General features: G+C 41.8%; 1 protein-coding gene across 5 annotated transcripts in view; it reads left to right on the forward strand.

The window, feature by feature from the left end:
* Positions 1-14,875, forward strand: part of LOC111264047 (unc-112-related protein) — a 36,026-nt gene that overhangs the window by 13,333 nt on the left and 7,818 nt on the right. For 3 of the 5 annotated variants that reach the window (XM_086969926.1, XM_022839630.2, XM_022839632.2), the window contains 3 exons: positions 5,687-5,939; positions 13,637-13,863; positions 14,287-14,601. In XM_086969926.1, coding sequence (XP_086826052.1) covers positions 5,801-5,939; positions 13,637-13,863; positions 14,287-14,601 — 681 coding nt within the window. In that variant the 5' untranslated portion in view covers positions 5,687-5,800. Of the gene's footprint in view, positions 1-5,680; positions 5,940-13,636; positions 13,864-14,286; positions 14,602-14,875 lie in introns of all 5 variants that reach the window. The other 2 variants (XM_086969927.1, XM_086969928.1) reach the window with 2 other exon arrangements.

Below are 14,875 nucleotides of genomic sequence, written 5' to 3' on the forward strand. Positions count from 1 at the left end.
GAAGCAGCCAACTATATTTTCAGTCGTTGCTGCAAATATCGGTGCTAAAAGCTGTTGTTGACGCTGCTGTGGCGGCTGCAGATATGCGTGGATGTATCCGATATTCCGCTAGTTCGGAGTGACAACTGTGAATCGTTGTTCGTGGTAAAGCCAGTATGTGTATCCGATCGCGTAGGCTAGTACAGTTGCCTCCAGGGTCGCCGATATCTCTCTTGTGAGTGGTGCGTGACTTCGTATTCTCGCCTATCAGATGCATGCTACGTACGATGATGACAGGGGATAGTTCGGTTCTCTCTCAAGGGGCCACACCATTTAAAATGACCGGATCGTAAAATGTCAGATATAGTCGGCCACACTATATATATATATATATATATATTACAATACTATTTCAGTATGCACAACGCGTATAATACGTATGGGATATTAAAAATCAGGCTATGTTTGCATTTTTGAAAAGGTCGCTGTCGCCCGTTAAATAGCGCTAGCTTAAGGCGGAGTCAGCTAAAATGATCTTTGTTGGCCCTGGCATCGCCTTTCAACTTTTGTATCTTTCTGTGTTATTGCATGTTGGAAACTGGCCGACCCGTCGCATGCAAATGTTGTTTGTATGCCAGTATAATTCTTATACTATGATAGGTATTCCTACGTATTGTCTTTTTATCGTCTGCTCTTCCGGCTTCTATCCCATCTCCGCGAGTAGGCGGTCTGCCTACGTTTGCGATAGTAGAACCATTCGATCTGTCAAGGCGCCATTCCGTCTAGCGCTTACTACCAGTGAAGAAAAATGATGACCACAACGACAACTTCGGCTAAAACGACAATAGCAACAATAACGTCAACCGGTTCAGAATGGAATGGCGAGCCTTCTCGTTGAACCTAGGTAAAAAAGCCCCGTCAAAAGTCGACTGTTGGCTAGAATAACCAGCGTGTCGTTCATCGCGGTCTAGACAGCTTAGTGTGCTTTAGAATACTGCGCTTCTGCTCGAGGTCTCCTTTTGCCGTTGCTAAACCTTGCCTCATAGAAAAAGCCCCGTGCTGTGAACACTGTTCGTTAATAATTGTAGGCTAGTTGTAGTAGTAGGCGGGGCAAGGATCTTCTAAATTGTAGCACTATAGTGCCATTGCGGAAAGGTCGAGATAAGGCGGCAGGCTTCTATTGCTCGGTGTCGCGTGAACACCTTCTCGTGTTTTTTGTCTCAACGAAAGTGGGCCTTCATTGACCTAACGGTGTTTGCTAATTGAAAGCAGCCGGTCGAGCTCATTCTGAATCGCACTGCTTGTCAAGGCTAGGTAGTAAACGAGCGGCAAATATATGCCCATACACTGTACCTCTGTGTGTAACGAATACATAAGAGGACAAGGCACAAAAGCGGAGCAAGGTCTAAAGGACTAGCACAAGATGCTCATACTTCGAGATTATGTGTAAGAAGCACGCGCTGTGCTAATAATGAGTTCATGAAGGCGACCTATGATTGGTCCTTGATGCGTTGCCTATTGCGCATCAAACAGTATGTCTGTAGTACGTGGCGCTTCCATAAAAACTAAAGGCGAGAGACAAGTTGACGGGTAAATCACGAAATGATAGTTTTTTACTCTTTGCGACTGGTACAGTTCGCTACGAGTGGCTTGTAAACGAGTCAGTTTCAGAAAAAATACTAGTTTGACTTACTTTTGAATGGGTATTTATCCGGGCGGTAACCTGCGACACACGCTACCATAACCACTACCCGGATGCACGTTTGTCATGGGAGGCAATTGCATATTGCATCGATGGGGTCTCATCTCCGAATTACAGAATTGATTGCCTTTTATAATCATTTGCTAAATAATTTCAATGTTATTGATATTGATGTTACCATTGCAGCTTGGCGTACTTAATTAGAAGTTGCTACTTGTTAATGAATGTGTTGCAGAAAAAATGAACGTATTCTCGGTTAGATAATGCTGTACAACTTCCTACTGTAAATTATTTTTAGTCTAAATCTCAATTTCAAAAATATGGAAAACAGGGAAACCTATCGACGTTTTCAGTAGGCGGACTGCGATATGACTGCGGGTTAGTGTTACAACGTATATCTTTATATACAACCAGTTTTATCTTTGCATTATTCAACTAAGTTCCGATCCGTTGAAGAATTTTCATCTGAGTCGGCCTATTGCTACAGTCAATCAGGCAAACCGGATAAAAAGCCACACGTCACTTGCTCGGATAGACGATACAATAGCTTTTGATGTACCAATTTATAACGGTACGAAGAGTCAATACCCTAACGGGGTTGGCTCCATTCGAGTCTGGCTGTATGTGCTAGCCTGTTTGTTCTGCGAATGACTAAAGCTGCATTGGGAGTGACGTTCGGAAGCACTGAACAAGATAGGTAGTCTCCTAGTTTTACCAGCGGCGACACCATCTACAGTGGTCAAGTAGTCAATAGACAGGGAGTAAGCTTGAGTTTGGAGGCCGATGTACATAGCGTGAATGTGTTATTATATTATAGAGACGGTCAACAGGGATTGCATTTTATACAAAGTAACAGTGGTGTCAAGTGGGCGCGAGCCGTCTCAGCATGCTTTCGTTGGCGCAAACTCGACTAGCGGCCGAACGGCCGCTTCTTCCACCGCCATGAAACTATTGCTAGGCTGTGTTTCATCTCCAATGAGCGTTCGGTCAATAACTAAAACAAATGGCCGATAACACGTGCAGTGTATCGTACCACCTTTAGATGAGAGCTCTTAGAGATGTGGTGCTAATAGAGTCTCCCAGATGAGTATCATGCAGTAGTCGGCGCACAAGGATACACAGTGGGTATGAGTAGTTTCGTGAAGTATCATGTTGATCGGACAATTTGATTGAAATAACTCAACTGGAATCGTATGAATTAATAAAGGTCCAGCTTCGCTGCTGACGTTTCATATGATCGATCCTCCGCGTAGCATAACCTAATCTCGAGATTTCAAAAGTTCTTAACTTATCACTAGGACCTATTGCTAATATAGTGTTGTTTCGTATTCTCGGTTGCCCTCCATGTGTCATCATCTATACCGTGTTCGAATTTGCTAGGAACCTAGATACGCCGGGCAGTAGATTCAAGTTGCTGGAGTAAAATATTCAAATAGACTGAAAAAAATGCTTATAGCAAGTCCGCTGTGTCCGTAGAAACAAAATACACAGTTCAGTGATGATGCGCCATCTCATGCACGTCGCACGATATTGCCATCTTAAAGTTCAACTCTTCTTTTTATCTGTTTCGCCATTTGACAAAATTTCAGCGTAGAAAGGACGCGCACTTTCTGAAGGACTTCAAAAGACTTGTGGCACACATTCTGTGAAAACAGTGGCAGAAATACACGTAACACGAGCGGTTTGCGGAGCTAGACACCTTGGGAACCGCTCCTAGACGCCCAGTTTACAGAAGATCACTGCTATTGCTATAATATTGTTCACAGACTTTAAAATGTTTTGCATTTTACCCTATGATCGCAGTCCTCTAAGGAGAGCAACATCTACCTGTTTAAGGCGCGGAATGATCAAGATAGCAAAAGCGAGAACGATAAAGGATAAGATGCATCTGTTGAATAGATGATTTGTTGTTGATGACTAGAACTTGCGTCAATAACTTACGTGCGCTGTTCTCAGACTTCGGCATGTTTTAGTATGACTTTCTGCTATGGACAATTGGACGCTGAGTCTTTTTTCATAGACTTTTTTTGTTGCTAGTTTGCATTCGTTTACATTCTATATAGCACAAAATGTAAACAATGAAAATTGCGAGTAGGGGAGTTGTTCTCTGGAAACTAGTTCTACCGTTGACAGATCTTTGTTTTGGGCCATTTTAGAACAGGCAGTGACTTTACATACGACAACACGAAGTGCATCTAGTCGGGTCATGGCAAAGGCTTGGCTTGTCCCTATGAATGAAAACGTACATTGAGAGAAGTCGGTGTTTTCCGCTGGCAATCAAAACCCAATCCCAAAACGATCCAATAACTAGATTGCGATTCTCATTTGTGAGAAAAAAACATTGAATAAGATGCTTTTCTCCTACAACTACGAAATGTTACCCTATGAGGGTGCGTTGCGTAGCTCTGTTTCCAATTTCAAATGTTAAGTGTAATTGAATACAAAAAGCTTAACCGTAACAAAGCACAGAGCTTAAGGGGCGCTATTATTTTTTTTAAATCTATATAATTATATATCTGAAAACTGCACTCGAAGACTCTGTAGAATTATATGTACATAAAAAGCGGACACCATTATACTTTCATGATTGAACGTTGCGTATTGTTTTACGTCAAGCACTTTTTCATTAGTCACAAAAGCTGCAATAGATGATCGGCGGATTTGGTCTCTCTTGGTCAGATAAACGTGGTAAAATCTGCTACGTAAAGAAGCCGATGTAACAATGAATCCCTCTTCTTAGTCGTTTGGGCATAGGCCTGTGCGGTTTATCAGTTTATGATTCCGCGATTACCAGTCAATTGGTTTACATTCAGGCTACATATTAGAGCCATTGCTAGGATATTATATCGGGCAGAGATCGAACACGCTTTTGCTAACCGCTAAAAAAAAATAAGCTTATAAGCTCGGACTACGCTGGTATAAAGAATGTAATACAATAATATTAGATGACGTCCTTTTTAAATTAAGGAAGATTTTGTGTTTTTCTGAAACAAGAGTAAATTTTTAAAGGCCACATGGTAGTTTGCAATATGACAGTCTATTGACTGAGGAAAATACTCGGACTTATTATCTCTTGCGTGTCCTGATGACCCATTCACAGATATTTTTAGAATCTGTGCAAATTAGAAAACGTGCAATCAACATATTGCAGCCAATGTCATAAGCTTCGCTAAATGGCATTCGCCCGAAATCGAAGGCTCATATTGTGGTTCTGTCGAAGTCTGTCATCCCCCCTTACAATAAGCTTACAGTTTGTTCTTTGTATAACGCGTTGGTGGACCTATTATTCGTAGATTGGAAATGTGAGTGATATTTGCTGGCCCAAGAGGGTCCTTGCTGTCCCTGCTTAATACTTGGCACCAAGGTACAGCTGCTGCTCTCGTCCTGCATATTCGTGGTTTCGACGTCAGACGCCAACACCGAAGGGGATGCTGGAAAAGTGTCTGTCTCAGATATTACTTTACGAAAAGTGTAATGAGATCAACATGTGCCTACCAAATTATTCGTGTGGCGCCTGGTAGCACACTGGGTGGGTGTAAGTGTTTGTTTCATCTCTAACAAGCCTCACGTTTTGGACTAGATCACTATGAACTGACCTCGCTAAAGCTGTGGCATATGAACCAAGATCTGGGTCTGTCAGATGGTGGGTGGAAAAATTGCTTATATGCGCGTTGGGTCGGCTACGTTATACGACAGCGTCCAGTGGGTGATGCCGTGCGAGTGAGTAGGCGCTAAAGAAAGCTGTGAAACAGCTGATTCTGACGAAGGCGGAAGAGTAATCCGTTTTCAAGAAGATCTGGTTAAGTCGAAATCGTGATGAATCGTACGTACAAGATATATCTTGAACAGATGCTGATTGACTCTTATATTCAAAGGAACGTTAGGCGTTATTATAGACATTTTACGGTACTATAAAGATTAGGTAGCGAGTGATAGTTTTGTGCTGTACACTTGACCATGGACAGAAATTAATCTCTCTATAATGAATGCTTTGATGAGTTTCAGAATCCAGTGTGGCTCTGAATCGCTGTTCGTAGGTAGCCTGTGCCGTTGTCCTGGCACAGTGCTTTTCCCTTCCGTCCTTGTCTTCCAGCTTGGATCCTTCACTGTTCGTTAGAGATGTTTGCCAACGGTGTCAAAATTGACGGCTCGTGGGAGCTGCGCATCTTTGTCACCGATCTCAAGGTGGAACGCAAGTTGCGGGTCATGGGGGACCTGCACATTGGGGGTGTGATGCTCAAACTCGTCGATACCCTGAGTAAGTACATCAATACGAATACAGGTATAATACTTATAGACAATGAAAAAGTTCTATTTATACGTTACCAGTCACGTACAAGCCCATAACGTGATCGTCGAGGTGGTCGATCTGTAGCAGCGCTTCTTTACTGGAAGCCGCGCAGGAATGGAACAAAAGGAAAGTTCCGCGGTCACGCGGTGACAGAGATTGTACAAGCTTGTTTAGAAATTGGCACCAGTCGATGTCATGTCTTGTGCTGCTGATTGGAAGCGTGCTGCTTCATTTGACCATGACACAGCTAACGACAGCCAACTCGCAATGTATTCACTGCTCATTCAGTCAGATGGCTGTACACATAGGTTCACTATTGCATCAAAGAATAACTGACCTTCCCTCTGTCTTCATTCAAACCGAGGGCTTACATTTCGCCACCGCGGAATCGATAGCAAAGCAAAAAAAAAGGAACCATCTTGGTATCGTTAGCACCAGTACTCGTGGACTTCGTAATCTTCATAGGCGTTATTCGGCTTTATGTGATTTTGTATGACGCTGTCGATCACCTCTGCGTATGGGTTCGTTTAGGTAGTGAGCTTATGGCTGTAATCTTCTTTTGTACTATGAGGAGAATCTTAAAGATATTGTGACATGACTTTGTTTCTTTGTTGTACAACCATATGCTCAGTTATACTACATATATATCTTGTTTTCACATTCTCGTGGAGCGCATTATAGGTGGGTCAAAATCTACGCTTGCTGCTCGTTTAGGCTTCAATTTTGTTCGAGTTCAATTTATTATATATTTGCTACTGTAGTTCGGTGCTACTTCGATTGATATGCTGTTGTTCCTATTGAATATCGTTGCCATACCGCTGAATTTTTGAGTGGTGGATATAAGCACAAAAATGAATTCTGGTCTGTTTACTTATTGTCACTATTCCTCTCGTTACGATGACCAACCGCGTTATAGAAGAAAAGAGAAGGCCCACTCTGGGTAGATAAGGCAACTGTTGCTGGTAACCAGCTTTCCAGCAGCTGTTTAGGCTCGGCCGGACCGACAAGCCTTCCCAGAGTTCTTTGTCTCTAGTTCTGTTATTGTAGTTTTAACAGTAGCGCTCGTTGTCGAAGCACGCTGTGCCCATTCTTGTTGTAGCAGTTGCTGTGTAATTCCAGCCTCCGTTCCGTTGTTTAGGCTGCCTTTCTTCTTGGTGGAGAGATCTGGGTTTTACAGCACGAGAGTGGTAAACGCAATTCGTCGTCGCAATGGTTTTCACCGAGCGTCGTTGGTCGTTTCGTTTGGGCACCGTTCGTCCGTCGAGCGGTGCGTTCTCAGCAGGACGTGACGACCCCGCGATCGTTTGTTCTGTTTGCACGCGGCATGGCTCTAGTCCAAGTGTCAATCGGGTGTATAACAGCTGTGCTCTCTCGTCTTAAATCACAATCGTAAGCTGTCGTGCATGTGTTGCGTTTGTTATTGTGTTATTGTACTATAATAAATAATGCTACTAGCGGTAGGTAATAGACCGTAGTTGTCGAGATACGACACTTCGGCGTGCAGCACGCGTCTATATTGTTATATCTCACCATTCAGGGTTAGCTACTTGTAGAGACATGGTACGTCGGCCGGCGTAGTCCAGTGCAGCGGCACGCGAGAAAAAGAAGAAACGCGTGGAGGCGGTCATGTGCATGATTACTTGTACTCACTGGACTGACGCACTCACTCAGCGACGGTTAGAAGTCTATTAGGGTTGCCGCCGCCTGTCTGTCTGGTCGCTTAGGGTATGTATTAAGTTGCCTCAAGCGAAATTGAATAACTTTTAAACTAGCTCGGTTAGGATGAGGCCTTTTGATTTGTGTCAGAAATACTCTGCCTTCTTTTTTATACATTCGCCCCGGCCCTCTATCAGCAGTCGTATACCTACCATTCGCGTCCTCGTATGCAGTTTCTCTATTTATGGCTTCTCGAGGTAAATCGATAGTGGGATATCCTGGTTCACCAGTTGCCTTTTTTTAGGGTATGGAAGGCCCGGTAACCAGACAGACTTAAATCGGGAAGAGAACTTTATACGTGCTATATATATATGCTTGATCTAAGAAAAATAAGCGAGGCATGGCTATGACGACTGGCGTTTTTATCAACTAACCAGACTACATGCTTTTGTTTGCTGTGCCATAAATTTCTTGAGAAACTCGAAATAGCGGGCGCGTTCAGTGTTTCATTTTTGGCGAGTAACTCGTAATAGCAGATATCCTTGATATTCATTGCAAGTACTACCATCATTGAACCTCAGAACATACGTGGCGTATAGAGGTTGTGCCATGTTTCGCCTATGGCTACTATAGCGTTACGTTTTATCCATGGCGATTGAAAATCCTTTAAGTGGGTTTTTGTTGATTAAATTTTTGTGAATTAAACCATATGTATTTCCAATTGACCTCAAGTTAATTAATGGGAAGTTTTCGTGTTTAACGATTTGGGTTATAATTTTTAAAAACGTTACATTCAAAATGCCAGCTTTGGCCCACAGAGCCTTGAGACTCGAGCTCCGCTCTCATAAAATAATTGCGGCGATGCGCTCCTAACTTTTACGTCCTAACTAACACTCCAATCTCCGTTCTTGAAGTGTTTCTACCTTCACGTACTGTGATTTCGCTTAACACCTGATATCTTCACCAGGCGTCAATGAATTTTGACTTTGCGGTGGCCTTCGACGCACCAAAACTTTACTACTGGACGTTGATTTGCGAAACCAAAAGGTCTTCTTCTCTGCTTCTCTCTTAATACTTCTGAACTCATTTTCTCTGGACTAACCTGAACCGGTTTTCATTCAAAAGTTTCTAGACGACTGGAGCATCTTAGTCATATACCAGCAAAAGTTCATCTGCTGACGGCGTGTAGTTCAAAAGTTACTCAATTTCAAAGTCGTAGACCTGTATTTGTTGTCGTCGTCGTCTTCTGTTGTCGTCTGTTTTTCATCCAGAGTCAAAGTTGTTCCTATTATTTAGTATTATCAACGATTTGGTATCATTCTTTTCTTCTACTTTTTTGTTCGAGCGCGTCGTACGACAGGTCACTATTCAATGGCAGGTCAAGGACCTCGTTGATAAGCAGACTGATACTATTTTTGGCACCGTATTGAGTAGCAGTTTCTACTTGCAAAATGTCTACTATATAAGTGTGTGCGCACTTTCGTTCATTTTAACCTTGGTCCGAATGACGGTTTCAGTAGCATTACAAGGTGTTGGTGTTTAGATTAATAACACAGGTAGCAAATACGGCACATATCTCTTGTGTGGGGTTGCCCGATCCAATTCGAATTAGTGACTCAACTACCGAATAGTTGGGCTGGATACAGGAAACTAGCTTAGACAACACTGATGGAAACGCTAACCACGCCTATCTATGCCTGCCTTTCTAGTAAGTATGCCACATTCATATCACATTAAACAACTTCTTTCATTTATGCCCTTTATCAGACAAAACCGATTCATTTTATAGGTGCTTTCAGATGCTACTGCATTTCTTCAGACCGGCGGCATGTGCTTAAGCAAGATCGTCTTTGTCTAATTTTCGCAGTAGCTTCTGAGCTGTATGATCTTATGCAAGGTCCTGCAGATTAGGACTATGAAGCTTATTTGATTCTGCCTATCTTTCATGCTTTCTGTAAACACAATAATTGCGAGCATAGGCGTGCTCTAGGTCAGCCTCATTTCAGACAGACTTAGTACGAAGTTCTAATTTAACGACAGCATGAACACAAAGCCCTATCAGGCCCTTTGCTCACGACTGGTTAATCTGAAAGTTTCCTCAAATATGTGCGTGCCGATATAAGATTGTATTGCATAAATGTCAGGCTCCTTCTGTCATTAGACCTAAACCACGCATCCTTAGTGAGTGATAACAATGTCGAAGTTTAATCAAAGCTTTCTTTCCTCTACACTTTTGTGTGGGTCAGAAGGAGAAATCGATCGTGTCGTCCATATCCTATACTGCTGTTAATTTGTATTCGTAGTTTTCTAAAATGTTTTCGTAACCGGTAACGTCCAACGTTAAAGGCACTTTGTCGGGTGGCGTTCGGATATAGCGGAAGCAAAAACAGTTCCCACAAAAACAGATAATCCGTTTGAAAACTGGAACGGGGAGAGGGAACGTTTTCTTATTCCAAAGGGCAACAAAGCTCGCAGCAGCATTCTAAAATGGTAATTGTTCTGCTCGTATAGATCTGCACCTTTTTGCATAGCGTGCAATACTTTCGAAACGATAGTGCCTATATTGTGCCATCCGTAAGGTACCGCATGTGAAAGATGTAATTTTACATGACGATGAGTTCTTACTTGGGTTAAACCTTTGGCGGTCGATAGCCGCTTGAATTTATCAGTTTGAGCTCTGCACATTTCCAAATGGTTCGCTGCAGGTTGCCTCTATAACCATAACGGGACCCCTGATACTAGTAATTATTCTATGCCAGCAATACTCTGAGACATTACAAATGAAGTTAAGTGAGAGCATTTACGTTAGGGTCGGTCACATCGACGTTAGTTACTCGAGTAACTTCTTCTATACATCCAGGTTCATCAATATATTTCAAATAATCATCGTTGATCATTATAACGAACAAATTGTTACAAAGAAGTCTTTGATTCCTGCGTTTGCGGCACCTGAACGCCATAGTGACTCATCGATGCTACGATGCGGTGACGTCGATTGTGCGAGACATCAGCGAGTGGATTAGAAGCCAGAACTAATCCGTTAGTTTCAAGGAATGGAAGGCCGCATTGTGAGTATATGTATGTCGGCTCTGACGCGTAAACGTGTTCAGTACTTAAGCGTTCGTAAAACCCTACCATACACCGTTCACCGACGTATGCTAAGCATGACTACGAACGAAAAGCTAGTGAAGTAAAGAATCATTGGACCGATAATGGATTGTTGGGTGTAGGCAGTACGGCCGTTTTGGGACAACCCAAGCTGACATCATTGTGCTACGAATGTTGGCGAACCATGACGCATACCGTTGCGTAACGGAGACATGTAAAAATGCTTTTTTACAGGTCGAGCTTGTTTTTTTTTATTGCAAGCCGTTATAGTCCATTCATTTCTTTGCATTCAACTGAACTTCATGCAACAACTTATTTAATAAATCAACTCATTTAGTGAATTCATTAAGTTGAATCTCCGAAGACATGGTGAAAGTAGTGGTGAAGTCCTCACGACTTACACGTCTTGATGAATGAACATATTTACAACTGAACACGGATTCAACGCACTAATGATGGCCGCCCCCGCCGATACGAAAATGGCAGCTGATGTAGCTGTGCTATGGTGCATAGTGCCACACTTTCGGAAAATTTAGAAGCAAATGGCACTTTTAAGTTTGTTTAGAATTTACATTGATAAACTGAGCGTTGCAGGTAAACAGTTGGCCGACATGAGTATGTCAGTCCTCCTAGGATTAGCTGCAATATATTGCGGATGTAACTTACTTAGCTAGGCTCTAATCAGTAACTTACTTCACCTTGAACGTTCATAAATTTTAAAATACACACACTTTGCATTTTACATGACAGAGCCGCAGTTCGTTTCGGAAAAAACGTATTGTGCAGTGAGCAATCAGAAAAGACAAATCTTTTCATATGTTTTTGCTTCAAAAGCATCCGGTAGAGAAATTAATTAATGATTAATTGAAGTATTAGGGGCATTTACATGCCGTTTTAACATTTGCATCTTATATATTCAACGCACTCAAGCTAAACACTTGTGGAGGGGGGCCTCTTACTACTGCCCTTACCACAAACGGACTAAAAAATGTTTGGCTGCTTTTTCAGTGGGCAGCATAAACAGAAGCCCTGTTCGTTAGATCCTTCTCCGAATCGTATGTAGACAATTGGTACAAAAAGAATGTGTAACAAATTCGACGATAATTGTGTCTCTCACTATAGCCAAGCAAGGGCATCAGTCACCGAACTTGGAAATTACGCTCAAAAAAACGTCTGATTGGCATATTTCATTACTAAGAGGAAAAATGTGAGGCTTTCTGTATATATGTAGGAGAGTTACTCAGTTAAACTACGGCTTGGTCAACATGAAATGTGTGACCGAAGGCCCCTATCTCAAATAATGATAGTGACAGCCACTCATATCGGAGAAAATCGTTTTTAAAATGCAAAGCGAAGTAAAAAAATAGAACGATTTCCCTCGGTGTCAGTGTTGTTCGAAAAAACATCAGAGGTAAGTGCTATAGTAATTAACGGTACACAGTATGACTCTAGTATAAGATTAGACAGAAAAACTGCGTCATAGGGGATTGATACTTGTGTCAATATTAAGGCAGAACTCAAGATAGTCAGTAATCACCTGTTGAAAGATTTTCAAGTCCCAGGTCTGAGATCTCTGAAGAACGCGAGAAAGCACCAATGCGTATGAATGATTCAAAAGTTAGTGTGAAACTTTGAAACGGGACAGATCTGCTTAGGACAGCCTGATAAAAGTGACGTTTTTTTAAGAAGTAACTTTTTTCATAGGCGTGGTTTTTTCGTTTCTCATCGAAATGTAGACTATCATCTAAAAGATCAAAGATATTTATCCTTCGGGCTTGAAGTCTAGAATACGACAGCCTGTGATGTGTCGAATAGCATAGTTGACATTAAGATTCGAATCATTCTTCCATAAATAATTTGTCGAGAAAAATTTTGGAAAAGTGGTAATCCGTGGGAGTAATGTATGGCGCGTATAATGGATCACAAAACGCCCCCATTTGTAACTCCTGCATCTTTGATTTTTGCTTTGTGGAATCAGGTGTTCCTCTTTAAGGTCAAGCGCAGTCTTACAATGGTAGTAGTTTACCTCCGTGTACTGTTTTTAGCTGTTTAATTCGAAGCTTTTCATCATTTGTTTCAATTGTTGTCACTACTGTTTAGCCGTAATTGACGAACCAGCAATGGTAAAGCTCTACTGGCCCACCAGCTAAGCTTTTGTGACTGTACATTTGCGCTAGATTGATGTTTTGCGGGTGTAATTGCATCCACCTACTAATGTCACCAGGTACGGTGGCATAGAGAAAGCAACTTTTATCGCGAACCACGAAGAAATTCGGTGCACGAATGGGTCATTTGTACTGTGAAAATCTCCACGTTTGTTTTTGATCCTCGCTCAACCTAGGTGACATTAATTTGTTGATTTTTTTTTTACTTTAATAGTTTGATCCAAAGGAGAAATTGTGGTACTTTTACATACAGCATGTTTGAGTGTACACATTTGTAAATTTTGAGATGGATCCAACTATTCATTATCCAGCTTTGTAAGGAGTCTCCCACAAGACCCATTTTCGAGCTTAAAATGTCGTTCTTGAAAATTGTCTAATCGGCGACTGAAGGCATTAACAGTAGAATTTCCACCATCTTAGTCAACGATTGACTTTCTCGTCGTAGTTCGCCTGACAAAAGCTCAGATGGCAACATTTGAGTTAACGGTATCAGACTCTGCTGAATACAGGTGTACATGATACAAAAAAGTGCCGAGAAATTAGCCTTATGTAGAAATGTTAGATTACTGATAACTATGTTTCTTTTAAGGTAACAGCTGTTTATAACTATGTGAACAGTATGTACAAGCCACATCTAACAATATCATGTTCTTGTTATTTTACTACATTAGATTTTGCTGCTTCCGTTGTTATTAAAACTAAGCATTATGTTGTTGCTTGATTAATTTGTTTCAGATGTGCCGAACGATTGGTCTGATCACGCACTGTGGTGGCCTGAGGCTAATAAATGGCTCTCCCGATCAAGGTCAACACTCGATCAGTATGGGGTTCAGGCCGATGCGTCGCTTCACTTTACGCCCATGCATAAAGTTCTAAAAGTTCAGTTTCCGGATTTGCGGATCCTCGATTGCCGAGTTGACTACTGCGTTACAGCATTTTCAGCCGTCGTCAAACTATGCAAGGCAAGTCTAATTATTTTGTCCTTCGTTGCAGTTGTTAATAATGTTTTTCGGTTGTGAGCTGTTTGCTGGTGTGTCTTAGTTTGTTTAGCCCAGCAGGCATTATCTTGAATTTTGCTCTAACGGTAACAATTCAGGTAGAAAAAAATGCTTTTTATGGTTACCTATTAGTGAAACAGTAGACAAATATGTAATGCTCGAAACCCCATCATTCTTTTGGGTCTGACATTAGCTAGCGAAGGGAACGCTTTGACTTACTAGCATCACGTCTTCACTATAACTTATGAACAGTAGATTTAACGGCTGCGAGTCTCATTTACTACAGTGTCAACCTAAACAGCTGAAGAGGAGCTAAGTACCGTTTCCTAATGACAGAACCCCATCGGGTCGAACCTGTAACAATTAATCGTTGTGTTTGTTTTACAGGAGCTGGGAATTCGACATCCGGAAGAGCTTGGCTTCAGTCGTCCGCTAAGCCAAGATCATCTGAAAAAGAACTATCGCCATGTGGGGGTTCCACCTCGGCAGCGAACAATAGCCGGACAGGGTGTGCTTAACCTCGAAAAACACGGAGTACCTGGGACAGTGTTTCAACAAAACGGACATGATAAAACACTGCTTAATTCTTCCCTTAACTCTACAACATGCTCGTTCAACAGTTCGGCCTATCTTGAAAGCAATTACTTAGCACAGTATCAGCACCCACTATCCTTGCCATTCAAGCCGCCAAACAGTATAAAAGTAATTGAGTGCAAGTTTATTTACAACTGAAATTGGTTTGATTTGAATAGCTGTGTATAAGACGCATGCCTAGACAGATTTGAAGCTCAAAGCATTTCAAAAACATGTAACACGGGTAAAGGAGGATAAAGTGCATGAGTAGGAAGTTATAGAACTTGTATTGACACCCATCTCATTCACTGTATGACAGAATGTGGGGAAGTCCGTTAAATCATTAAAATCATTTTGCGTCGGTCTCTTGAGCTGTTCAGTAAGCTAGAAAGCTTTCTCACAT

Source organism: Varroa jacobsoni, unplaced genomic scaffold (genome assembly GCF_002532875.2).
Source record: "Varroa jacobsoni isolate VJ856 unplaced genomic scaffold, vjacob_1.0 scaffold_815, whole genome shotgun sequence".
Classification (NCBI taxonomy): domain Eukaryota; kingdom Metazoa; phylum Arthropoda; class Arachnida; order Mesostigmata; family Varroidae; genus Varroa; species Varroa jacobsoni.